At 35.9% G+C, this 27,799-nt stretch overlaps 1 protein-coding gene across 2 annotated transcripts in view; it reads right to left on the reverse strand.

The window, feature by feature from the left end:
* The window catches only part of LOC131063143 (probable UDP-N-acetylglucosamine--peptide N-acetylglucosaminyltransferase SPINDLY), a 119,202-nt gene that overhangs the window by 81,806 nt on the left and 9,597 nt on the right, over nt 1-27,799 (reverse strand). For both annotated transcript variants that reach the window (XM_059213863.1, XM_059213864.1), the window contains exons 6-9: nt 12,772-12,900; nt 12,340-12,459; nt 12,053-12,121; nt 11,856-11,937 (exon numbers count right to left, since the gene is read on the reverse strand). In XM_059213863.1, the coding sequence (XP_059069846.1) occupies nt 11,856-11,937; nt 12,053-12,121; nt 12,340-12,459; nt 12,772-12,900 (400 nt within the window). The remainder of the gene's footprint in view (nt 1-11,855; nt 11,938-12,052; nt 12,122-12,339; nt 12,460-12,771; nt 12,901-27,799) is intronic.

The raw sequence follows: 27,799 nt of genomic DNA on the forward strand, positions 1-27,799 counted from the left end.
ACTTTAGTGCTAAGAATCCCATTTATAGCATATAGGTTATTAACACAAGCTTTTACCATGCAGTGCCCCTCAATCAATTGATTAAAGCTCTGTGCCCATAGACAAGGCTGACTTACTGTTTTTTATTTTTATGAGTACTATTTTAAGGTTTGATAAGAAGATTTTATGTTTACAGAAAACCTCATAGTTTTCATTAATTATTTGGTATATCTAAAAACTTTTCTGTTACAGAAAACCTCATAAATTTTCATTAATTATTTGGTATATCTAAAAACTTAATTAGCGCTTGTTAAAAAAGCAATGTAATTTACATGGCATATATAAAAAGTGTAGATGATGAAAGAACATCATGGTAGTCACAAGAAACAAATCCACTTTTCTTCTCGAAATTCTTTTACGTTGATTTATTGTTTTATGGAGACAATTAAAAAAACACATACCCATGCAGCATAAACAAAGGGGAGTTGGAGCATTGCAATATGTCCACATGTTCTTAGTTGTATCCTAGAGCATGTAGTGAAGGTGAAATTTGGCACAAAATATAGCCATTACAGCATGAGCTGGTCAAAGTGTCAGATTCCCAGATCCCCGTACAGATTCCCAGATCCCCGTAGGTCAAGCACTGTGTAACTCGAAGCAACAAATCATTCTGTAACTCTTCACACTGCCTTCAGACCGCTTAACTCTTCGCAAGAGATCATTGAAGAAAGCAGCAACCTGTTAGGATTTGAATGCAGGCAGCCAATCAATATGCTCCCAGAAAAAAAAGTTAAAGCCCAACCATATTGGCATCCAACAAGACCCCAACAGGCAAGCATCTCATGGCTGCACATACAGTTATTTAGAGATGAATTACACGAAAAATAGTTACGACAATAGATATTCATCAAACAAATAGGTTCCAAAACAAACTTGGGTTACGAAATTGGAACTCTTTGCACTGAATCGTTGGATGCGGAACAGCCAAGTACTATCTGAATTAACGCACCAATTCTATTCAAATTTCAGAGCAAGGATGCAATAATACCAACAACATTGACATCCAACACCAATAAGTAGGGGCATCTCTCATGCCCAAAGCTTAAGTCACATTAAGATCTACATCAATCAAGAATAAGGTGGTCCTAAAAGCATTTTCCAATAGTGCCAGGAAACAAACTTGATGTGGACAATTCATTATAAATCTAATCAAAACAGATCATATACTCAAGTATAGCAAGCCGAACCCTCAAAACATACCTGATACATAGCAATAAAAAGTAGAATCTCTAGAGGGATATCCTTGAAATTTTTATGAGAGCACTAGCACTCCAAAACAAAGATTTAGGCATGCTTCAATCTTCAATTTAACAGAAGCATATAATACCAATAAACTCCCAACTAAAAACAGATTTTCATGATCCACCAATTCTCCTTTAAACAATTGACATCTAGAAAGAATTGCTAATAGCTGATAGATGCTGAAATAATACCTCTAGTAAAACAAAGTGAGCAAGGGTATCTAACTGTTTATGCAAAGCACCAAGCACATAGAAAAGGGCAATGTCATCAACAATCAAGCGATTGGCACCCAAAAAATAATGTTGTATGTATTCCAAAGATTTTGCCAAAGAGGGCATACCTATTTGACATCACTAATACTCTTGAAGAAGCAGATAGTTTACATCTTGATAACCATCATCTCATAGTTTCATTCAACACCATGGACTTTGCTTGGAAAAGTCAATGTCACATGTCAAATGCTCTCCTAGAATCCATTGACAAGCCACCTTAATGGCAAGAAAAGTAAAATATGATCAATAATTTGAAAGCCTCTCCTAAAACAACCCCCTCCTAACTCTAAAATTACCCCTTTCGAGGTATAATATTTAAGATATGTAGTACAATAATAATATTCCTCATATTTTTTCAAATTGAACTATCTCCTAACATGAGAATGAGATGAATGATATGTTCAAAACACTTGAGAAATGTTTGTGTACTTAAAATATCCCTGATATTTTTAGATATGAATGATATGTCTAGTACTTTAATACCATAGCCTTTGGAAATATACATGTTGCAGGTCAAATACCTTCCTAATATCCAAAAAAGAAAAACTTTTTACATCCATTGACAAGCGTCCTTAATGGCAAGAAGAGTATGATATGATCAATAATTTGAAAGCCTCTTGTAAAGTAACCCTTCGTCCTAACTCTAAAAGTACCAATTTCCTAGTGCTTAAAAAAGCTTAAATCATAATCACACGACATCACACAATGGATGCGAAAAAGGAGTGAAGGCAAGACAAAGGATGCAAAAGAGTGAAAAGAACAAAGGAGCAAAGGCAAATAGAAGAGCAGGAAAAAGCAAAGGATCTTAGCAAAACAAAAGTACCGCGACAAACAACTTCACAAGACAACATCATCTCAACAACAAAAGACTTCCTTTTTCCCAAGTTTTGATAAATCTAGAGACCAAAGGGAAAGAAGACCTTGATACAGCTGAATCGAAGGCATCAACATTCCTATGCATCATAGGAAGATATGATTAAATCAAATGCGAATCTTGATAACAAAAAGGAAAAATTCTTGTTGGGGGGGTGCTGGCTCATGGGTGGGGTAGAATTTCATAAAAAGAATCTGCTAAAACATAATGTCTCCAAAACCCCAATGCGGATCAGGCTTTACAATCTGTCCTCAAAATACTAAAGTGTCTCGATATTAGCAAGAATTGGAAATTCCATTGGGACCTGTTGACGTGTATTTTGTACACCATCATACACAGAATAAAATACCAATAGGCATCTTATCCTCTCTTGAGAAAATAGTCTCTAACTGCTGAAGATCTGCAAAAAGGATCAGTTAGGTAGACTCCAAGGTTCTTTTAGTAGGGTCTCTACGTGTGGACAAGCTCCAGTGGTATGATGTGATTTGCTGGAATCACAAGGGGACTTACATATGATGATTGAACTTCCGATCTGCTTTGCTGGACACAGGCTCTTACTAACTTAGATTTGAAAAAATGGAAAAAGGATAAGGGCGAAGAGAGGATCTAATCCTAATACTAAGAATGTAGGAGCAATGACTTGACTTTTTTTGATGAAACTCTAACTAGGTCTTGTTTTGACATCAATGGAACATCTACACAAGACTAGTGCGATCTTCTAAGGGAGCTTTATGATGTTCAAATCATCACCGCAGGCATAGATACCATCCAAGTTGATGCATATCAATGAAGAGGCAACAAATTGAAATTGAGCTTAAGCTGAACGATTCCAGTTGACTACACAAGGCAAGTCTGCAATCAACAAACTGCTAGTAGTATGGATATACGAATTCCACCATCAATCAATCACATTTCCTCCATTCATCTAATCATCTACCATCTAAGATTGAAGACTCAACAAGAAACCATGCAAATTGCAAGAAAACGACATATTTCACCATTACTTCAATGAAAATGGAGTTTGTTTACAATCAATGGCAACAATTTCTTGCCTTGTCCTCCTATTCTACTCTCTATCTACTAACTACTTTCAACTATTTCTATATTATCTCTCTAACCATCTAAAATTAACCTTTACAAAATGAAATGTCTGGGCTTATATAGTGCCCACAATACAATTTGATGGCTTAGATCAATTCAAGATCAATGGCCAAGATTTTACAATGAAAACCCTAATTAGGGTTTGTTACAACCATTACATAACATTTAATGCTTGACCAATGATAAAATTGTATTGCTTGGACACATGTCCCTTCTAGAAAAATCGACCAATGGATAGCTGGGGTAGGTACATCGGAGTTTGTGCCACCTTCCATGAGTTAAGTACATTGAATCTGGACATGCTGAGGAGGACCATACTGATTGGAGGAGCGATGACTAGGATGCCACCTCATCTGACACTTGTAGCTGGCTAGATATTCAATTTGGATGTCGTTGAGAGGCTATCTTTAATTAACTCTTGTCCTAACTCCTTGTGTCCTTGATGTGCAGGATGATGATGTACCTCGCCTTGGAACGCTGGATTGAAAGAGGTCGCCCCTGTCCTGGCTTGATCGTCCCGGCGAAGACCGTCCTTGATCCGGCTTGATTTTCCTTGAAGAGATCTCCATTTGATGCCTACACAACATTTCAAAATTAGTACCATGATTTTGCAATACATAACATAAATTAGAGAGCAATTTTTTAGGAAACTTAATGATAAGTCCTTTATTAATCAATTTCCTAAAAAAGAATTGAGCTATCAAAATCCAAAATTTAAGCTATGACGATCAATGAATAAAGCAATAAAAATAAATCGCCATACCTCAATAGAGAGCTAACTCTAGAATGCAAAAAAAAAAAGGAATTTGCCTAGGCAAAATTTGAAATAAGATGGTCTTCAACGTGATCTCCCTTCAAAATAGCAATTTCGCCACCTTTCAAGTTTTTGACATGATCTTCAAGCCTTTGACAAGTTTGCTCAAATGGAAATTAAGGTTCGCACCTCCTTAGATTGATGTTAATGCCTCCCTTTGATGAAGTTCGCACCTCAAAACACAACTCGCACTTCTCCTTTGTCTTCCTCAAATCGCACTTGAATGAAGATGGTAAAATGATAATGTAAAAATGAAAATCTTCACCTCCTTATATAAGCGCTTACACCATCAATTCATTAAGGCCGACTTGGTAATTAATAAGGCAATTTGAACGATTTTAAAACAAATAACAAAGCCGACCTTTAAAATACCAAGCGCTCCATTCAATTTTAATTAAAATAATTAATTATTAAATGCCTTACGTTTTTTATTTGCAAATTTCGATTTTAATAAAGGCAAAATAATTAATAAAAGATCAACGCCATATTAAATGCTAATTAAATTAGATTTTCAATTTTATCGAACTTAGCATTTAAGGAAATTTGAATTTGTTTATTTGGCGCCAAAACTATGAAAACAAAGGGGACGTACCTCATCGCTCTGGTCCCTTGGAGAGGGACAGGAGCGATCCATGATTTTGTCTTGATTTTTGCATTTTTTTACGTCCAACTCCTTCATCTCCACGTTCAACATTGATCATTTTGATGGTCCTTCGAATTTGATTGCCTTGTGTGCGTTCATGGGTCCCTTTTGGATGTCCATCGCCCTGGTCCTTGTCCAAAGGACAGGAGCGATCTTCATTTTTTCACGTTCAATATGCATTTTTGACCTTCGATCTTTCATTGTGATGTTTTCCAAACGCCGTCCCTTGCCTTGCTTAACCTTGCCTTGTTTCGTTTTTGAAGGAACATGAGCGCCTTTGATGAGATCGCCTTGGTCCTTGTCCAAAGGACAGGAGCGATGTGAGTCTTTTAGCCTGACTAGCAACGTTTGGACGTTCAAAACTCTTGCATGTTATCTTCAAATGATGGCTTGAACCTAGTTTATCCTTATGAAGCCTTGACTTAGCACGAACTTGGGGCAAAACGAAGGATCCAAAGCAAATCGCCCTGGTCCCTTGGAGAGGGACAGGAGCGATATGGTCCCTAAGTCTATTTTGGCGATTATTTAACGTTTGAAATCTTCATGCATCACCTTTCTATCTTTCCGTGGACCCTCTAAGACCTTGCGAAATCTTGTCCTTACGTAAATCTTGCACACAATGACCAATATATCTAACATCGCCCTGGTCCCTTCCTGAGGGACAGGAGCGAACTAGGTCCTAGGGTGCAAATCTCTTCATTATAACGACCTTTGAGTGCTTGTGCATGATGAAGACGCTCTGAAATGTCCTTCGCCACCTTGTCTTGACTTGGATCGATCTTAAACTTAAGTGAAAAGCAATATATTCACTATATCGCCCTGGTCCCTTGGAGAGGGACAGGAGCGAACTACCTCTTGTGGCTCTTATTTCACCTTGTCAGGTTCTAAATTTATATTCAACGGACTCGTCATGCTCCACTCCATTCGTCCATGCCCTGACATTGTCTGCAACTTGGCCAGAAAATCATTTATACCAAAAATCGCTCTGGTCCCTTCTTGAGGGACAGGAGCGAACTGGGTCTTAGCACTCTTGTGGACGTCTAAAAAATCTTCAATTTGTATTCAATGCGTTCATCTCATGTTTTCCTTTGCCTTTGTACGTAAACTTGCCTTGATTTTAGCTCGGATCTTGCCTAATGAAGGAAATCGCTCTAGTCCCTGGGAGAGGGACGAGAGCTACAAGGTACCTCGCCCTGGTCCCTTGGAGAGGGACAGGAGCGATTTGGTCATTCTAGGTCATTCTCCTTCATTTTTGCATCTCAAATTATATTCATTTGACAAAGCATCTTCCTTTGGACCCTTTCAAATTGTTAAGTCATCGAAATCTCGCAAGGACAAGGCGAAATTTGATTTGTAGCTCCGGTCCTTCACAGAGGGACAGGAGCGATTTTTTTCCTGGAGGCATTTCTGTGCTCATGAAAATCTTCAATTTATATTCAATGGAAAGATCTCGCCGCTCTCCATCACTTCCAACTCGAAATTTGTCCGGACTCTGCAGGAGTAGTGAGATATTTGAAAATGAGCTCCCGTCCTTCACTGAGGGACAGGAGCGATTTTGCTCCTACAGGCCAAAATAACATGATTTTTCACATTTTAACACTTCACGAGGCGAAAACAAATCAATTGAAATGCCCAGGATCAAAATCAAAAAAGGTCAAAATTTGGTCAAAATATTCAATCGGACAAAAAAATTCACATTTCACTTCAACACTTAGACAAATTTAAGCTCTGCATCAACATTCCAATTGAAAATTAGACCATTCTGGCGAATTCATTGCATTCAAAATTTGCATTCTAGAAAAGGAAATTCAAAAAGCTCCCAAAACCGACTGGATTCAAACCAAAACCCTAAAAAGCAAAGCGAAAACGAGCAAAAATGAGCAAAAAACATGGGTCCCCATTTGCAATGGGGCGATGTGTGAAAACGTCACAACAGGACCTTCATTATGGGGAATGAAAACACATCAAGGAATGAATTTGGACTCTATGCTTGCATTGGAGTTTCCTTTACCTTGGAAGTTAGAAGTCAAAGGACCAATAGTTTTTACTCTCAACTAATGAGATCTTGACAACTAAAGCATGCTAGTCCAAGAAGTTAGATGTTGTAAGTACCAATAATCTGCCATCGTTGGTCAATTTATTGGCATTTTTAAGACCAATGCCCAAAAAGGTCCATAAAAGCAACTAATTTTAGTCAATGAAAGAATCATTGCTTGGAGACAAAAACCAGGCACCTCAGAATCATAAGAAGAACGAGGTAAAAATGGAACTTTGGGAGGAAAATAAAACTAGGAGTGTGACAAACAAAGAATAATTGTGGAACTCCTAGGAAAAACCTCCCTTTGATATGGCCTTAGAGCTATTTGGAATAACAAATGAAATGGAAAATCACTCTCTACATTAAGAGGATGTAATAGGAGTCCAGCAACAAACAAATATCAAGGAGGAAGAAAAGAGGATGGTTCCATACAAAATTAGAAAGCATAATAAGAGAAACATGGATTAAGCAATTGAAGGAGAAGTGTACTAAGTTAAAGAAGTAAATTTGTTAGAGGGAGGAGTTATACGTCAATCATCTTCCAAAATTGATAAGCCAAATTGTGGGCAGCAAAGGAGGAAAAAGGAAAGCCAATAGAGAACTTTTGATCAAAGAAGGGGAAGCAGAAGGGGAAATGAAAATTAACGAGATGTTAAGATCTAGGAAGATGAGTACCCCTTCCCACAACCAATGAAGATTACCTTGTGGAGTGTTAAGGGCCCCAATGCCCCAATCTTTTGCTCTGTACAGTGTCAAATCAACATATCAGACTCCAATATGTTACTTTAAAGGAAAAAAACTGAATCAAAATAAGAAAAAATAATAGCTCACAAGGACACTTTGTGGAATCTATTGGAGCTTCAAGTGGCCTAACTATTTTTTGGTGGCCGCTGACTATCAACATGGATGTCATTCACCATATTGGTTATGTTGGATATTGCTGCTGCTAGGATATGTTGTTGTCATTGATGTCAACATATTCTTGTGTTTTGATGTTGCAGAGAGTTGTTTGGTGATTTGGTGTTTGCAATGAGTTTATATTGTTGGTTTATCTGTTTGCTATGCTGAATCAACTAGAGATGCTTCATTCTTTATTGATTTCATGATGCTATGTGCTGATTTGATCAAGTTGAGGATTTTGGTATGAAAATCGGTTTTCAATGTTCAGTGTTGCAATGCTCTGGTGTTTGATCCGTTGTGCTCCGGTATGATTACATCTTGTGTTGCGGATTTGGGAGAGTGTTTGGGATGTTCGTGTGTATCTCCATTTCAGATGGCTCATGATTTGATGCTCCGCAAGTTATCTTTCTTGTCCAAGTTGTTGTTGATAAGTGTTCTTGAGTGTTAGCGAGTTGATCGATGAAGATTTGATTAAGTGGTGTTGGTGCAGCTATTGCAAATGGTTCTAACATGCTTGTTGGTGTTTTCTAATCATGTCCTATTTGTTTTGGTGGTCCGCATTGATCATTGTGCGCGTTGTTGAAGATCTTATGGGTCTAGTGATATTCTTCGTGTTATGCGATATTTTCGGTGGTGTAGCGTGTTGCGGTTGATCTTGGCGAGATTCCTGGTGGTGTTGTGCATTCGAGGAATTGATTTGGGTCCATGTTATGTTGTCTGTGACATTGTATTGATCCAGTGGTTGATTTATGTATCTGGGGATGTAATTTTGTAATTATGTATCTGTGACATTGTATTGATCCAATGGTTGATTTATGTATCTGGGGATGTAATTTTGTAATTAGGTGTTGAGGATTTGGCCAACCTTGTAGTCAAGGTTGATGATTTGTATAAATAGGTGTTATATTCAAATAATTTGGGTATGGGTGTTGAGTCTGCATTATCAAAGAGTGGTGTATGTGCGAATAAGCGAATTTATCTTTCGGTGTGGTGTATTGAGCAGAGGGTGTTGCAGGGCAAACAAAAGAGCTTAACCGGAACTGTCATCAAGCATTAGCATATGCTATCTTTGCAGTTCATGTAATCCGAATTGTAGTCCGAATATAGTTGTAAGGTAGTGAGCCTTCCCTGAGGGTTGTAGCCTTCTGGGTCATTGTATTTTGATCAGTGATCTCTATGTAGTGTGTCTGAATGCATGTGCATTCCCCATTGTAATATTTACACATACTACTGCAAAGTATCATCTTATTGTGGGTAGGTTCCCACCGTGGTTTTTCCCCTTGACCGGATTTTCCACATCAAAAATATTGGTGTTGTGTGTTGTTGTTATTGTGTTCATCTTTATTCTTGGTGCAGTTGTTTAGATCTAAGATTGTGCTTAAATTGTTTAATCCAGTGAAAGATGTGTGGTTAACTGTACAAGTATCAAGGAAAAAAGGAACTTTGTTGAAAGACTGAAATACCATATTCATAGGTCTTCTTCCAAAGGAGGTGACTGCTACTTTAGATAATTTTTTACCAAAATCTATGTGCGATATTGTCTATAAGCTCCAGAGTAATAGCCAATAGACTGAAGGTCAAATCGCCGAATATAAGAACTTATCTAAAAAGAATAAAAAAATAAAAACAAAAGTAGAGTGAACACCATATTTGAGAATCTTAGCTCAAAGCCCTTGACAATTTTCTACTGTGCTAGTAAATAAATTCCAAATAAATATCTTTCCAAAGGTTGACAAAGAAAAAGAAAGCAAGAAATTAGAAAAATAAAGATGATGCGAAACATCATAAAATGAGTAAGCATAGGTGAGAGATTTTGTAACAATTTTCAAGTGAAGCTTGACGAAAGTAATTTTCCTCAAGACAAAAATCCACCAAAAAAGCTTAAGGCAAACAAAGGAGGAACCAAATGGAAGGCCATAAAATAGGAGATTATTGTACTCACATGAAGGAAGTAGAATCTCCAAGGCAATAATTTGTATATATGACTTACTCTCCTTTTTCCCTTTTTAAGGAGATTATTGTACTTACATGAAGGAAGCAGAATCTTGCTACGATTCTGCTTTGAGAAATCTTCAAAGCAAAATCTCCACAAGGACAGGAAGATTCCCAATAGGAAGCCATATTTACAAAGGAGTTGAGCAACGTAAGTCAAAGGACACAAGGAAAGAATTCAAACTTCATCATGATGTTTGGAAGAGAATGGCACTTGGATTTAAAGTGGGAAAACCAAGCAACATTAACACTAGCATACCAATAATAAAAGAAAACCATGGACCAATTGAGTGTTGATGGATCATCGAGAAAGAAGAGGAATTGGCGATCATACAAGAGTGAAAAACTAGAACAGAATGATAAGTAATGCAGGCTGTTGGGAAATATAATAAATGTAAAAGATCAAAAAAGGATAGATGTGCGATATGAAACTTACAAAGGACACCAGGATGTTTGTGTATAACTATTCTCTCTTTCTCCAAGTGCCTTACATAGTTATTATGAAAATTACTAGAGACCTGCCTGTAGATATCTTTTACAGTCAAAAGGTCATTTCAAAACTTCAAGTTTATTTTTCCAGAATATTTCTCTATTTAAGAAGGTGATTTAAGGATAAAAATGAAACATCATGATTATTTTACAGCATTATCAAAACCTTATTTTTGTTTGTGATTTAAAAATCAGACGAAAACTTTCCCAATTTTGAACCACCCAACAGTGATACCCATTCAATTTATTTTGTTACTAATTCAATGCATCATCCAACTTGAACTTGAATTCATTAAATAAACTTCAATTGATTTCTTAGAGAGTTTGTCAGAGCTGATTTACAATCTTAGGAATGGATTCTTCTTAAACCATCACAATATTTCTGAGCAGAAACCTAACAGAATATTGGAAACCAATGACTGCCTCAAATAAACGTAACTTATCATGGCATGGCATTCACTAAGACTTAGGTGACTGCTAAATCAAAGCAACAAAAGGTTGCAAGGCAATGTCCAAGAAGAGCAATTTTTTTATTCTTGTATTGATAAGAAATTGTCTTTATTACCTATGTTACCTCGAGTTTCCAGGACGGCAAATTTTTTTGCCAAATTTGGGGATGGGGGAGGGGGAGGGGGGGGTGGATGGCAAAGGGGACGGCTATATAAAATATAGGAAAAATTTTAAATATATTCAAAATTTCTAAATGTTCATATGAAAACATGGATAAAGCATGCATATATACATTATATTCATATGAAAACATGGATATAGCATGTGTATGATACTATGAAAAGTAAAACATTTTATAATGTAAACATTGAACATACAACATTGTCAATGACTCAATACTCAATATGCACTCATAATTCAGAATTTCAATTCATTCACATTGTCAATATGCATATCATAATAGATATTAAAGAAATAAGTTAAATAACATACAAAATGCCCAAAGGCTACACTACTTCCATATAGTTTCATTGTCAATTCCAATATTAAAATCAAAATAGTACTAAGTAAATACAGAAAATATATGTATGGTAAGAGTAAGTTAAAAGTTAAGACAAGAAATATTATTATATTAAAATATTTTCTATTAATAATTTATTAATTTTATATGTTGGCCCCATATGAAACATTCATATTAAAATTTTAAAACATTAACATTTAATATTTAATAATAACAATTTGAATTTAATTTTTCAACATTAGCTTATATATTTATATCAATAATTTGATATTATTATATTAACATTAACTTATATTATTAATTTATTAATTTAAAATCACTGCCTTTTAATTTTTTTATAATTGGACTGGGACAGAGGTTTTCAGGCCAGGGACGCGTCCCCAGGTTTCGTAGTTTATTGCTAGTCAATGCCATACAATAATATTACATAACATAATAACCGCAATGATAATTAATTAAATCAAAATTGTCATACAGTCACCTAGGTTATTATAAGCTTCTGCATATGTTGGATTTGCCATTATAGCCTTTTCAATCATGCTTGCAGCAGCATCCATTTTTCCCTGCATGTCACAAACAGATCTAGGTTTCGTGAAAATGTAATATGTTTACTTCAAATGAATTACTGAACATGTGACAGTGGTATATGTTACAATTATAGATCAAAAGGAGGCGCACCTGAACAGTGTAAACCACACCAAGATTATTAAGCGATTGTGAAAAAGAAGGTTTGATTGACAGAGCCATCTGTGAAGTATCAGCAGACTTTGGAAATTAGATCAAAATCCCAGGATGCAATTTTGTCTATACCAATTAAAAATGCATGAGATGGATTAGCATATTGCGAATTTAGAAATCCAATCAACTGTCAACAGGTGACATTCTCAATCTTGACGAATATCGTCATAGAAAAACATTGATATTACAACCACAAATAGCAAATATAGATTTATGGGCCAATTCACCTGATAGCACTCGACAGCTTTATCAAGATTATCCCTATCTTTGTAAATGACCCCCAAATTATTGCATGCTTCCGCACAATGTGGATTGAAGTGCAAGGCAAGCTCATACATCACTATTGCCTTCAATAGACACCATCAAACAATGAAAAACAAACTCAGTAGACACAATTAGCTTATGCATGCCAATATGTTGAAGACAACACATAACAAGCAAAAATGTCTATGTACATTATAATGCAGGCAATGCAGCATATTCCTGAATCCTACATGACATATAAGTACAGAAATGTGCAGCTAAAGACCAACCAAGAAAAAACTATTAGAAACAAATTATGAAGCATTAGAGCAAAAATTAGTTACAGATTATAGACTTCTCAGATCTGGGATTGGCATGGCCAGATTCGGTCTATTTGGTACTCTGTTCAAACTCACCATGTCAAACTTCAGCTGCTCACCATATGCCACCCCAAGATTATACATTGCATCTGCATAATGCCAATTATAAAGCAATGCCTTCTTGTAATGAGTTATACCCTGTTGTATATCACCTTCAAACTTCACCTGCATTTTGTATCACACTTTAGGCATCTCAAAGTTTTAACGTTAAACAATGACTTTCTTATTATATTCAAGTATCAAAGAGTTGAATGACAAAGGAAAAAATCCTAAAAGCATCCTTAACAGTGTCCTGAATGGTGTACAACATTAACATGATATCCAAGAGTAGAAATATATGTGTGTAGCCATTTACAAAGACAAATCAATCTTATTAATGTATCAATAAAGTAAATTTGGTAGGGAAACTTTATCAAGGTTTTCTGTTACATGTGCAGTTACAACAAGGAGTGATATAAATTCTTAGTAAGTGTCTATTTTTAATAATTTCAGACAAGCTCCAACTCATCCTGTAAATGATCATCTTATTTGTCTACAATACATACAAGATCAACTCACTAGAAACACCTATATATACCTCGACATAATAATACAGCATTTACACTTTTTTGTCTCTCACATGGGCACTACTGCATTCTTAAATCAGTTGCAATTGTAACACAATAATCATGGATGACCCTGCAAGTTATCTGGTGGCATGCAAAATAGTATTAAGAGATTGTAATGTCCCCTCTTTGCCCCTAGTCAGCATGGGAGTACCATTAGCCTATTCCGAGTTCCTGTAGGCTAAATGGTTTTGGTTAAGGGACACTGTGTCCTGGTCGAGATCATGCAGGAGGTTCTTGGGCTTTCCGGCAGAGTTTTCTATTTGTGTCAGGGAGTTATTTTTAGTACTTACTATTTATAGTAAGTCAGTGGGCAACCAGTTTCTCCAGTCGGTGAAGGGTTCCTATCTTTAACTTTGGTGAGTTCAAACTTCAAAGGCTTCAAAGGAAAAGAAAAATTTATTGCCCATTTCAATCTTCTTAATGTTGCCTTCAAGCCTTTTGAAAGAGTCCCCCATGGCCTAGTAGAATAACATTGTCTTTAAAAGGGGGACCATTATCCCCATGGCCTAGTTGAATGACATTGTTTTTAAAAGGAGGACCATTATCCACATGGCCTAGTTGAATAACATTGTTTTTAAAAGAAAAACATTATATTTCCTTTGACTTAAAGCTAAAATAATGCCTTAGAAAGTGGATGCCCAAGGGAGGAAAGGAAATATTAAAAATGAAAAATATTTTAAGGCAGAAAAGTGGGAGAACCCTAAAGTTGCCCTAATTCACTCTCTCATTCTTTAAAAGGGAGATTGAGCCTTCATTTGTGCATTTTTGTTTTGGTGAATATAACATAATGCTGCTGGAATTTCTCCAGAGAACACAAACTGCTGGTTAGAGGACGAAAACCCTCAGCTGGGACACTGGTTTCAGCAGTGAGAGATCCACCCTAGCTGGAGGGAGTGATTCTACTACAGGGATCACCTTTGCATGCACAGAGTTTCTGATTTTTTACCAGTTTGGAGGTTTATCATGAAGATTTTCTCAGTATTTTGATATGGGTTCGGAGGTTTTGGTATGATTGATGCTTTGTTTCAGATTGGTGTGTGTTGGTGGTGCCTTCTCTCTTTTTTCAGAGGTCTGATATACATCTTCAGAAATTCTGGGTTAACATTTTGACAGTGGCTGGAAGTGCAAATGTGTTTGGAGATCTGTTGGTGATTGAGACATCATTCTGGGTATTGCTGCAATTGTTTCCTAATAGCTAGGTGCCTCATTTCAAGTATTTGTTTGCATTTATCGGTGCCACTTTGGGTGGCAATGAAAGTGCAGACCTGCTGACATATAGGTCTGAAAATTGAAAATATTTTATGGTTGGTTCATTATGCAATGAATTACCTTGCAGTAGTTTTAAAGGGAAAAGTTTGTCATTGAATTTGCAATATATTTCTTGTATGAAAAAAATCATAATGAAAGAGAAACAAACAAACCCATTTCTGTATCTTCTATCTAGTCTGCAAGAACACGAGAAATCTTAACATAGTTTATTAAAGTAAAAAGAACAACAGGTCAGCAACTTCATTGTCTTTCAAAAGAAAAAATTCAGGGGTGAACATTGCAGAGATCTCCTAAAATCTCTTTGTTTCATCATGCAGCCTACTGCATAGATTTGATTCTATAGGACAGGTTGTGACAAGAGCAACACACATATCACATCCCATGCTATACAATGAAATTCATTTCCCTTAATGAAATTTATGAAACAGCAAATCTTGAGAGGTTATTTCATCCCCTATGTTATTAGAGCTTCCCTCCACTCCTGCAAAGAAAAAATAATGATGATCTTGAACATATTTTTCGGAAGACATTTTAGAGGACACATGAGGCAATCATACAATTGTGAGAGCCACCGGTTAAAATATTTCATCTAGTCTATGGAAATAATCCCCTACAAGCTACCTCTCCTTCATTTGGCACTATTGGCAGCAGGCAGCAGCACAAAATTGATAAGCATTTACATGCAGCTGGATACTACTTCAAATATGATACCAGATTTGTCCAGAACTGGACACATTTCAAGATTGAACAGAAGCAGGAGCGGGAGCAAAAGCAAGGCCTGGTATATTCAAAGTTGTCAACAAACTGTCAAATCCACATTTTGAAAGAATTAATAAGCATTTCTCAACCCTAAAACTTGATTGAAAAGCTAAAATAGTCCATCATTTTCATGTGAAGTTTGTCTCCATCATTTCATGACAATGGATGAGTTTGTACCAACTTTTGTAATCATAGTAAATGCCGGTGATTTAAGGAAGGTAGGCTAACAATTAGAGGGTTTGGAGGACTCTTGGAGCCTGGTTAAAAGGAATTAAATTATAAAAAATAAATATCATTTTGAGTCAAGCCAGACTGAAAAGCATTTTTTTGCTTTTTTGACTTTCTCCCAATTGAATTTCAAATAATTAAATTACATTTATAATTGTGGTTTGCTGAATCATTCCCTAACCTAACTAATGCTCCTATGGCTGTAGCAACATTTGCAGACTCTTGGAGCTTTGGTTAAAAGAAAAAAAATTACGAAAAATAAAAATCATTTTGAGTCAAGATGTAATGTCCCCATGTTGAAGTAGGATTTATTAATAAATATAATATAATTAAAATTTAATTAAGTTTAATGAAGGGTCAAAAGGCATGATAAGAAGAGTTGTGACTTCCTCAAACATGAGATATAAAAAGGAGAAGAGTTAATTTTAAAGGGGCTATGGAGGAAAGAAGAAAGAAAGGAGCATGTGAATCAAGAAAGAGTTAAGGAATGGGAAGAAAATAAGGAAGTCTCCCCTTCAAAAAGCAAAAATTCTTAAGGGTTGTGCTCTTTCAAAGGGTAGTATTTGCGAAAGGTTGTGACTCTTTCAAAGGGCAGAAATGATGAAGAGGTGTACTCTTTCAAAGGATGGTAATCGTGAAAGGTTGTGACTCTTTCAAAGCGCAGAAATGATGAAGAGTTGTACTCTTTCAAAGGGTGGTAATTCTGAAAGGTTGAGACTCTTTCAAAGGGCAGAAATGAAGTCTTGTACTCTTTCAAAGGGTAGTAAATTGCAAAAGATGTGACTCTTGCAAAGGGCAGACATGATGAAGAAATGTGACTGCTCCCTCACATTGGAAGATATAAAGAGGAGAAGGTTTCATTTGAGGAAGACATCCGAGCGAGACCCATTTGGAAAATAATTTATTATTCTCAAAAGCCACCAATGGAGGGTGGTGACTAAATTATTATGAAAGGTGGTGACTCTTTCACCAATAAAGTATAAAGGAGATTTCATTCCAAGCATTCAAAAATCACTTATCAATAATTTCTCATGAATCCAACAAAAGCAATCATCGATTACCAAATCAAGCAAACAATCAATCAGCAAATCATTCTATCAAATCAGCATTCATTCAATCATCATCCACCAATATATCAAACCAGCTTTCATTACAGCATCACTAATCAATCATCTAATCAACAATTACTTAACCATGGCTCACCAATACCTCAAATCATATGATCAACAGAATTCATCCAATTGATCAATCATTAAACAACAATGCATCAGTCAAGAATGAATTCTAGAAGAATTCGGAAATGAACCTGAGTTAGAAATAAAGAAACTCAAATAAAAATAAACTCATGGTTTAACTCCTATGAAAGAGGAATTCATGGAATGATGGCATAATTTTAAATTTTTACTACTCGAAAATTCAAAAGAAATTCCTATCAATTACATATGAATCCTATCCATTACATAGGAAGTGGATACCATTCTTCACCAACATGAACAGGTTACTTCAGAATATGGTTGGCCCCCAATCAGAAGATATGCCCATATTGTAGAGTTGATTCCAATAAGTGGGCCTCCCGAAAGTAACACTTACCACTATTAATATGACCATAACAAGGGTTGGGTAATAGTTTTGAACATGTGGGACATTTGCCTCTTATTCCCAAATATAAATGTACACACTATAATCAGAGTACACCCAAATATAAGTTATTTTATACCAGAATAGTTAGTCAAAAAAAAAGATCTGAACATAGCACCAATGAGTTAAATGAGTTAAATTAGGCCTAATCAGCAACTGGTTGCATACATAACATCAAGCATGCATAAACATAACACTCCTAAATGACTAACTTTACCTTTATAATTGTTGAATTTTACACTTTCAGATTAATAGAAAACTCAGAAAACAGAATTAACCTTTAACTTAGATAGTTTGCTGTTAGATTTAGTAAGTTTCAGATTTAGGAACGAACAGAAACATAACCAAAGTTGAATAAGACACTTATTACCCTGGGAAAACCTCCTAGGAGGAAAAACCCAGCCAGAAAAGATCCTCAGATCTGATTATGGATTATGAATAATATTCTGATTACAATACTTATCTCAGTTCACCCTTAGGGCTGATAGCATCTTCAGCTGATAACTGTGACCAACTTCAGAACAGCAGGTCCTTCAACTGTCAGTTCGCATGATGAGGAGCAGACTAATGGATGTAAATACGCCTTAATGCTTGCATGAATGAACACCACTTTGTGGTATTCACACTCTCCTAACAGCAGAGATAACAATGGAGAGAAGCTGATGGAGTTCGCACTTTGATGAAGATATTCGCCTTAATACTGATGTATTTCACACCTCTTACTTGCAGACAGAACTCGCCTTTTAATATGTGTTCTGTGTGTGTTTGAATGCTTCATTCATACCTTTATTTATATGCACTTTAGCCTCTAATGAGGTCGGCTTTCTTGAATTTGAATTGGCGCGCTTTTTATTGTTTAAAACTTATTGTGTGAGTGGCGTGTTGAATTATAGGGCAGGCCCTATTTTAATAGAGCATGCCACCCTTGTGCTAGACGTGTGAAAGGGCCCAGCCCTACACGTTACCTTAAGGGAGAAAGGGGCCAGCCCTTTGGGCGGATTCCAATGTTGCCTAAGGCAATTGGAATCCGCCCCTCCTACCTAATTACAATCAACAATAATGCTGTACCTTCTCTACCATTTAACATAATTAAAAATGTTACCATGGCTGACAGTGAATTTATCAGGATCTGATGGGAATAAAATGTAAATTGAAGCCAGGATTGAAGAGGGAAAATGGCAGTTGAATTGTGTTTATCTGTTGGAAAATATTGCTAAATATATTAAGTTTGCCCATACAAATACATTGAAAATTATAAATATATACATGTTTATAATTTAAATTATAAATTAATTTAAAATATCAAATACATAGCATATACTATATATAATAAACAAAATCACTATAGAAATTAAATTCATAATTTATATATATTATAATAAAATAAATTATATTAAAATTTGACACGTGATACTAAAATACTAGGCCCAAATGACATTGCTGATAATGATAATGCCCATTCTAGGGTCTTGATAATAGAAGATTTCTATTGTAAATTAAAGGTGGCAGTTGTGGATAAAATAGCGTGTGGGAGTCTCTCAAATCTTTTGGTGACAGACTTCGATTTCTATAATGTCGGCAATGAAAGCTTTTAGGGTGGCCGTTTGGTTGTGGCCAAAAGGGGAAGCTCCTATGAATATAGAGGAGGTGGTCATAAGAGCTATGGCTATGACTATGAAAGAGCTTATGGTTGATGTGCAGAATATGGAGTTCCGTTAAGATCTCCATCTGGTGATTATGCACATAATGTTTCATGGAACCTGTCAAATGGTTATGTGATGCCTGTACCAAAGACTAATTATCTCATGCGAGTAAAGAAACAAGTGGAGTTGATTTGAGGCTTCAAAATTTCTAGCTTCAGGCTATTGTGGGTCCCCATCCAATAATGCCAGTTGTGTTGGTTGGGATATCTAACAACGGTGTTTATAATACAATCCATGACTGCTTCCTGGTGGCTCACCCTGTGAGTGGCTTGGCATGTTGGGTTGTGTCTCATTTAACCTAGGTTTTATTAGAATAATATCTTTTTCTTTGTGTTATTAATGGTCATTTAAGTTGTTTCTAACTTCGCCTCTAGTTAACGATTGTTTCTTTTAGAAACATTGTCTTTGTAACTCTATTTAAAGGAGCTTAATAATATCTTTTTCTTTGTGTTATTAATGGTCATTTAAGTTGTTTCTAACTTCGCCTCTAGTTAACGATTGTTTCTTTTAGAAACATCGTCTTTGTAACTCTATTTAAAGGAGCTTTGTCTCCTTGATTAATTGAACAACATCGATTCTTTGAAATCCATATGCTTTTGCATCTGTATTATTGTATCAGAGCAGAGATCATTTTTGAGATTTTTAGCTATTCTAAAAAAAATTCAAAAGGATTTTTTTAGGAAAAATTTCAAAAGTTTTTCGAAGTGGTTTGCTTCCAGTTCGTGGATTTTTTGCTACAATTCGCGTCACGTGTCTTTGCCCTCGATCCGCGTCTATTCTCCACGTGTTTTTGCTCGATCTGGTTCATTCATGGCCGCTTAGGATTTCTGCAATTTTCAACTAGGATTTTGACCCTTCAGTTCAAGTTGAAATTTTATTCTGGTTGCAGATTCTTAGTGGGTTTTTCGAGACCTCAACTGGATCGTCGACATATTTTTCTGATTGCATCGTTTTCCATGCCTCGATTTTTGAGCCATCGAATCTGCATTTTTATTTCAGATTCTTGGTGGGTTTTTCAAGAGCTTTTTTGGGTTGGTCTCAGATTTTTCTAAGTGCCTTGTTTTCTGTGCCTCAATTTTTTTGCCAATGAAATTGTCTTGGAATTTGTGCTTGTACTTGTCTCAGTGCATTGAACTTCGTACCTCGGGTTTTGTGCATTCAGCATCTTCTCAGTACCTCGTTTTTTGTGCCTCAAAAAGCGTGAAGATGGCTTATGGGCATCGATGTTTGTTTCCGTTTTTAATATTTTTTTACCTGAAAAAAATCTGTGGATTTTAATAATTTTTTCCCTTAAAAAAATTTATGGGTTTTTAAATATTTTTTGTCCCTAAAAAAAATCATGGGAGGGTTTATGATTTTTTCCTCAAAAATTGTACTTTGCTGCAGTCTGTTTTTAGTCGCACCTAGAGTTGTTGTGCAAACATCTGCACCAGTCTCTTGTTTGCAATCTATTTTCGAGCATCTTGCTCACCTGCAATAGTTTGGAGGGTTTGTCAAATTTTTCCTCAAAATCGTGACAGTTCTCCAACATCAGGTTGGACGGTTGGTGTTATTTTGGGTATCTCCAGAAGTTCAACAGTTTCTGGGAAGGTCGGTGGCAGACTCATCTCAAGTGGGAGTCAGTGGCAGGCTCGTGTCTTCTATTGCACCGCGTTCCGAGAAGAAGGGGGCAACCTTCTTTATTATTTCTCTTGGTAGTTAGAACGATGACCATTGAGGGAGGGTATTAGAATAATATATTTTTCTCTGTGTTATTAAAGGTCATTTAAGTTGTTTCTAACTTCGCCTCTAGTTAACGATTGTTTCTTTTAGAAACATCGTCTTTGTAACTCTATTTAAAGGAGCTTTGTCTCCTTGATTAATTGACCATCGATCCTTTGAAATCCATATGCTTTTGCATCTGTATTAGGTTTTTGTATGGACTAGCATATGATAGTGTAGCTATTTATGTTTAGTGGTATGAGGTAGTTTGATCTACTTTGTAGGGTTCAGCTGTAACAGTTCGTGCACCGACACTGGGTTCGCTCATGTGCACCCAAGGTACACCCCAAGCACATCGGATGTGTTGTGGGTATGCACCCGCACACCCACAGTGCACCCAATGTGCCTCGAGCATACCCTAGGCGCATCCAAGCAAACCCACAATCCCATCAACCAATCACTTAAAAGAGTGACCTTTGTTTTTTCAAATTAACCTTTTTTTGCCTTGTAAACCCTAATCTGACCCCTAAAGCATCATTCCACTCTCTTTTTCTCGTTTTGTGACTTCACTCTATCTTTTCTCATTTTGGCATTATAAAGGGCAGCTGATTATTTTCAAAGGAGATCAATCATGAAGTGCTTCAAGAAGGACGAGAGCTTGCACAAAGGAGATTCAATTATCTACAGTAAGCATTTTACCCTATTCTCTAGTCTTTTAATGAATTTTCAAGATTTTGATGAATTTTTTCATTTTTTTGATGAATTTTTGTCTTTTTTAAATTTTTTAGAAAAAAAGACAAGTCATACTCTTTGTTATAATCTGTTTTAATACATTCATTTGCTTGTACATAATGTAAGCTTGCATTTATTTTCATTTTTTTCTAATTTAAAATTGTGTAATTTCTTATAATAGCAAAGAATGGCAACTAGTTCAAGTTCAATGGGTGGGTGTCCAAACCAAAAACTAAAAATTGATAAAGGATCTCCTTTATAGAATCATACTAGAACGTTTGAACAAATCCAGGAGGTGAGGGTTGTCTTTCGAATTGTAATTATTGTAAAACCAATTATAGGAGATCATATTATTGAGTGAATCTTCACTTTGTGGCCATCCTGAGAAAGGGATTAAAATGTGTGAAGACCTAGATAAGAAGGGATTGCCTGCCACACAAATAGCAGCACTCGTTAGAGAGCAAGAAGAAGCTGATACTATAGCAAAAAGAGCAAAACTAAGAGCTCATCCGTCTGCAAAGAATGACTTCACCCACAGATTGTCAACCAGTAATGGCCCCCCAACATCCTTTCTTGGAGATACCCTCTATGCAACCTTAAGTATATCCCAATCTTTCCCGCAAAAGAGGCCTATTGGACAAGGTATTTAAAATGGAAACAAGAGATATTGTAGAGCAAAAAATTGCACGTTGCATGCATCTATGCCAATGGTCTTCGTTTGAACCTAGTGAGATCACCATATTGGCGGTAAATGGTGGTGGCAATCAATAGTGCACCTCCTAGTTTCACAAGTCTTGGGCATGTTAAGGTGTTCACCACCTTATTAGGAAAGAGATGAATTTTGCAAAGACATCACTCAAACCGATTAGAGATTCTTTGGTTGAATCGGGAGTTTCTATTGTTTTTTATGGATGTAAAGATTGCAAAAACTGTCCATTAATAAATGTTATTGCAATGTCCCCCAAAGGGACAATGTTTTTGAGGGCGGATGATTGTGAGGGGCAAGTCAAAGATGCAAAACTCATTTCTAAAATCCTCATTGAATCCATAGATATGGTAGGTCATTACAGACAATGCAAAGATTTGTTGGGTTGCACGTGCTTTGGTTGAGCTGTCGGTGCTTTGGTTGAGCAAAGATATAATCACAGTTTTTAGACCCCATGCACCATACACTCCCTTAACTTGATGATGCAAGCAACTGGCACTGAAATAGAGTGGGTGAAACAAGTATACGAAGAGGGTGAGGAGATCTAAATGTTTGTGACAAACCACCATATGTCACAAGGCATTTTCAAGAGTTTCTTGAAGTTGGAATTGTTTAAGGCAAATTTATTTAATTATTTAATTTTATTTATACCATGTTTAATATGTATATAATTTTTTTTTATGTGTTATTGAGATATTTTTTAGATGATCCTAGGTTGTTGAGACCCAATTTGCATCACATACAATCATAATAAGACAATTGTTGAAGATGCAAGAGGCATTGAGTGCCATATTTATTAGTAACCAATGGGATGTTTAGAAGCAATCAAATTTAGGGAAGGCCCGAAAGGTTGAGTCATTCATCCCGAATGACAATTGTGGGATTGTGTGGAATATGTCTTGAATTTCATCAGGCCTATCATGAGTATGATCAAGTTTGCTTGCTGATACAAATACACCATGTTTGGGGGAAGTCTGTGATGGTATGGACACCATGATAGAAAAAATGAAAGTCATAATAGCACAAAAAGAGAATGACCCCAAAGAAATATTTTTCAAAAGGGTTGAACAAAAAATCATTCTTCATAGTTGAAACAAGATGACCACACCATTGCACCTCCTTGCATATGCATTATATCCCAAGTACTACAGCACTATGGTACTTTCTATGCCAAGGAGAACTCCACCACATAGAGATAGTGAAGTTGCTACTGGATACAAGCAGGCATTCACTGGACTCTACTTAGATCCTGAAGTGGTGGAATATGTTAGGAGAGAAATTGACATGTTTATCTAAAGAAAAGATAATAGTCCTTGTGCTATTAATGACCAATCCAAAATGGATGCTACTACATGGTGGTACCTCCATGGTCAAGATTATTTGTTCCTCCAACCTCTTGCAATCAAGAATCAATCACAAGTTTTATTTTACTTTTTACTTTTAACATTTGTATTGTAGTCTTTAGCACTTAACATTCTTTAATTTGTTTTGCATTTTTACTTTTCAAGTTTTGCTGATTTTCTCTCCAATTTAAACAGGTTGCAAGCTCTTCTTCCGCTGAACAAAATTGGAGTACATATAAAATATGCACTGATATTAAAATATTTGTAAATAACCAGTGCATATTACAGCATGTGGCAATCAAGTAAGAATTCTTAAGTAAATAACTAACATAATAAATTAGATAACACATTCACATGTTTCAGTTAAGTTTAACATCAAAATAAAAATTTATATATTTAATATTAATTTTCCATTATTTTCAGTAATATTTAATTGTATACTTACCTGAATTCAACAGCCAGAAAGGGTAGTTTCACATAAGATTTCAGTGGGTTTGGCCCTCATACATATGCCACACTCACAGAAGAACTTGTCTAATATAACACAACATGAGCCTATACCAATGTAGCCAAGACAGTCCTGTCTGTACACTATACTCTGAGTTGGATGCACACTATATGCCCCCTCTCCTCAGTCTTATGCACATAGCCCACCATACCACATTCTTCCTTGAGTGATCTCCATGCCATTTCCAAGTTGTCTACATGACTTATATAACATTTTTAATGGGCGGTTCCAAAGCATCACACCTTCCCATAAAGCAATAATTTAATTAACTCTTTTGCCTTGATTTTTCCTCTCAGGATTCATTTTTCACCCAATAATATAAGAATTCCTTTTACATCTCTTTTAGCTCTGGAATAATTGCATACAATTTTTGCCTTTATCTCCCTCTTTGGCAAAGGGTCAAAATAACATTGACTTTTATCCCCATTTTAAATCCAAAGGGTTAAGGTTATGTATATGGGAAAATAATCTTTCTTTTTCACTTTGGGGAAAAGTCACATAACAGTTTGAAGCTGGAAGGTAACCACCCTAAAGGGTACACCACAAGCATAACATTGAGACTACACTACGAGGAAGTCCCCTTGCAATGGACAGGACATATGCATTCTCACTCAGACAAAAGACAAAAGACTGAACACACAAATCTTTGAGTGGATTTGGGTACATTGAGAATTGAGGAGAAATACACAATCATGGCCTTTTAGAGGTAAGACTCAAATCAGAATGAAGGTTCCAGTACACATAACTCTCGTGCATGTTCAAATATGCTGGTACCAATCTAAAGCTTAAAGAATTTCTTGTAGGAGACCACAAAAACACATCAAAGAATGAAATTACCTCTAAAGTCACTTTGCAGATGAAAACAACAGAATAACATCTTTAAAGAAAAAGAAATGTGATTTTATAGGTGGAACAAGCATCAACCTCCATTCCTTAATCAGAAAATTGCTCCAGATTATCAATATATATTACAAAAAGAGTGGAGGATTCTGTGTACTCTGTCTGAAATTAACCAGATTATCACTATATAATACAAAAAAAGTGGGGCCCTTTGTACCCTCACGTAACTCTTGTCCATGTTTACCTATGCAGTATCAATCAATTGAAACCTTAAAGGGAAACTAGAGGGCAATGAGCCTCTCTAGAGGTATCAAAATCCTCATTATCTTTGTTTAACCAGAGTTAACTAGTTCTTGTAGGAAACCACAAAAACACTTCGAAGAATCAATTTACCAAGCCCCTTTGTTGAAGAACACAACGCAGTAACATGTTTAAAGAAACAAAGAAATGAGATTCTATGATGCCAACGGTGGAAGAACCATCATCCACCATTCCTTCTCAGAAAACTGCTCCAGATATATCTTCAGATTATCAAGATATATCTAGGTTAGCACAATACAATGTAAACTTTTTTCCTCATTAATGTTTCGGATCATAGTCCATGATCCAACATAATGGATGAGATAGCAATCAAAGAGAAATTAAAGGTAAGTGGTAGGCCAAGATAATTAAATAGATAAAGTGTGGCAAATGACCAAGAAACCAGAAGGGAAAGGAAAGCAGAAATAAAGAAAAAGGCAACCAATTTTATCGTGACTTAAATTACAAAATCAAAAAGATAAGGGGGCAAAGTGATACAATAGTAGAGTTTAATATAACAGCAAAACAAACAAAACAGAAAACAGATTGAGAAAGATTACATACACAAGAAAACAATAATAAGCTAGCAAGCACAGTTTTGGGTACAGTATTTTTATATATTTTTTATTATTTTATTTTTAGTACAGTATAATGTATTAATATTATTTAGTTTAATATAAAATTAATTATATTAATTATTAACATAGAATAATTTAAAATTTGATAAAACGTATGCTTCAAGTTGTAAAAATTATTGCAATGTAACATTATTCGCAAAAGACAATAGGGATGCAGAACCATAATCCCAAGTTACTTAAAATAAAGGAGAACGATGCTTGTTTTTGTGTTGTGAAAACTGTCCTACATATACTGACTAAGAACAAGAAAAAAGAGGTATGCACGAGCAGGGTTACAATAACTGTACGCAATGACACAAGCGGCAAGTGCAATGGCCAGACTGTCGCAGAGTGTGCACGAAAAGAGGAGTGCCAAAAACAGAATTTTCATGCATTTCCGTGACAGCCAAAAGACAGTTCAGGACAAAATTGTGAATGGCACTTTGACAAAGCCATTATTCTTGACAGAGCTCATGAACACTTGCATCAGTGTTGGAAGGAAATGGGTATGACAAAGGATCTAGAGAAGTTCAAGGAGAATATAGTAATGCTTATATTTTTATGTTTTTTATTATTTTAATTATTTTATGCTCAGTAGCCCCAGGTCTAGCCTGGGTAAAGCCCCAAGGAACAACCTTGCCATCCCATGTACCTTCTGGGCACATCCCAAACACATACCAGCAGGGTACTCGGGGCAGCAGAGCTTTGACCTAGCTGAATTTGATCTCATTCTTTCCCATTCCCAAACCTGTCCCATAGAATAAGCAACGAGGGCATCATATATTACAAAAAGAGTGGAGACCTCTATCTACTCTTCAAAAAATACCCTGGCTTATTAATGGTAGAGAAAAGAAAGGCACCTCCTACTGGTAGAGAGAGGTCCATCCAGCAGGATGTTTGGTAAATGAGTCAAGCCCCCAGTGAATGAACCCACAAGATGTCCCTGAGATTTCTATCCGTGAACAGTACCCATATTATATAAGTGTTATGAGGGGTTGGGCAGAATGTTTGCCCATCTCAGTACATCTTCACCTTCCCTAGCATAAAGCCCTACTATCTATAGGTACCCACCTCAATTTCAAAAAGAGACCATAAGATAGCAATGCTTGTTATTGAAAATATAAGTGGGGCTCTCTGTACTCCCCTCAGGTAGTTAGTCTAGATTGTTAATATATATTACGAAAAGTAAGTACTAGAGCATGCAAACCTGTTTGAGCCCCAATTGTTTTGTTGTCAAAAATCCAAAAGCCCCAAAAAGTATGTGTGTCCCATTAAGTCTTGTGATGGGAACTTAGAATAAAAAATAGCATGAAAACTATTGATTTCCTATAATCAAGAAAATGGCAGTCGACCTTACACAACATCTACTCGGTTTCCTGAATGCTAGCTCAGGGTGAGAAAATATGATCCAGATCCTAAAGGTTGAAGATATTCCTAAACCTAATCTGTCCTAGTCCCTATGAATGACCCATGTCATAAGTTAAATCCATTATTCTCCAGTGAGATTGCAGAATGCAACCCTTTATTCTGCGATTTTTTTTGTTGTCCCTGGACTTCATTTATAGTTGGTGAAATGGTTTGATTTATATCTTCTTAGATTTTGAGTGCTTTTGTAGCCTATCCAATTTCTGTTTATTTATATTAACTGCTACTCACTGTAATCCATAATTCCATTAAAAAAATTCATAGTTTCCTTATTTTTTGAAGAGTCTGTGCCTTGTTTACTTATAATTGTTAAGGTTTTTTAAGAATATTTCTGCTAAAAGATGAGTTAAAAGAAAGGAGGATATAACTTCATTGGATTTGCATATAAACCAACAAAGTAGTTATTTTATTAAAGATGTGAAAATAAAATATAAACAATAAGGCACCTATCAATTTCAGATAATTAGTTTGAATCAAAAGTGCGATAAAAAAATGGAGGTAAATGGCAATCAGTTCAGAGAGACGGTTCTTCATAGAAATAAAAACTAAACATCCAGGCCCTTCAAAATTTAAGCATCTGCAAATATACATACTTCAAGTGCTCAAGGCCAGTAATGTAAGCCCTCATAGATAATCAACTCAAAGCCTTCACATAATTCATATTCCTTAAAAAAATTGAACTAAAAT

This window comes from Cryptomeria japonica, chromosome 11, assembly GCF_030272615.1.
Source record: "Cryptomeria japonica chromosome 11, Sugi_1.0, whole genome shotgun sequence".
In the NCBI taxonomy this organism is placed as follows: domain Eukaryota; kingdom Viridiplantae; phylum Streptophyta; class Pinopsida; order Cupressales; family Cupressaceae; genus Cryptomeria; species Cryptomeria japonica.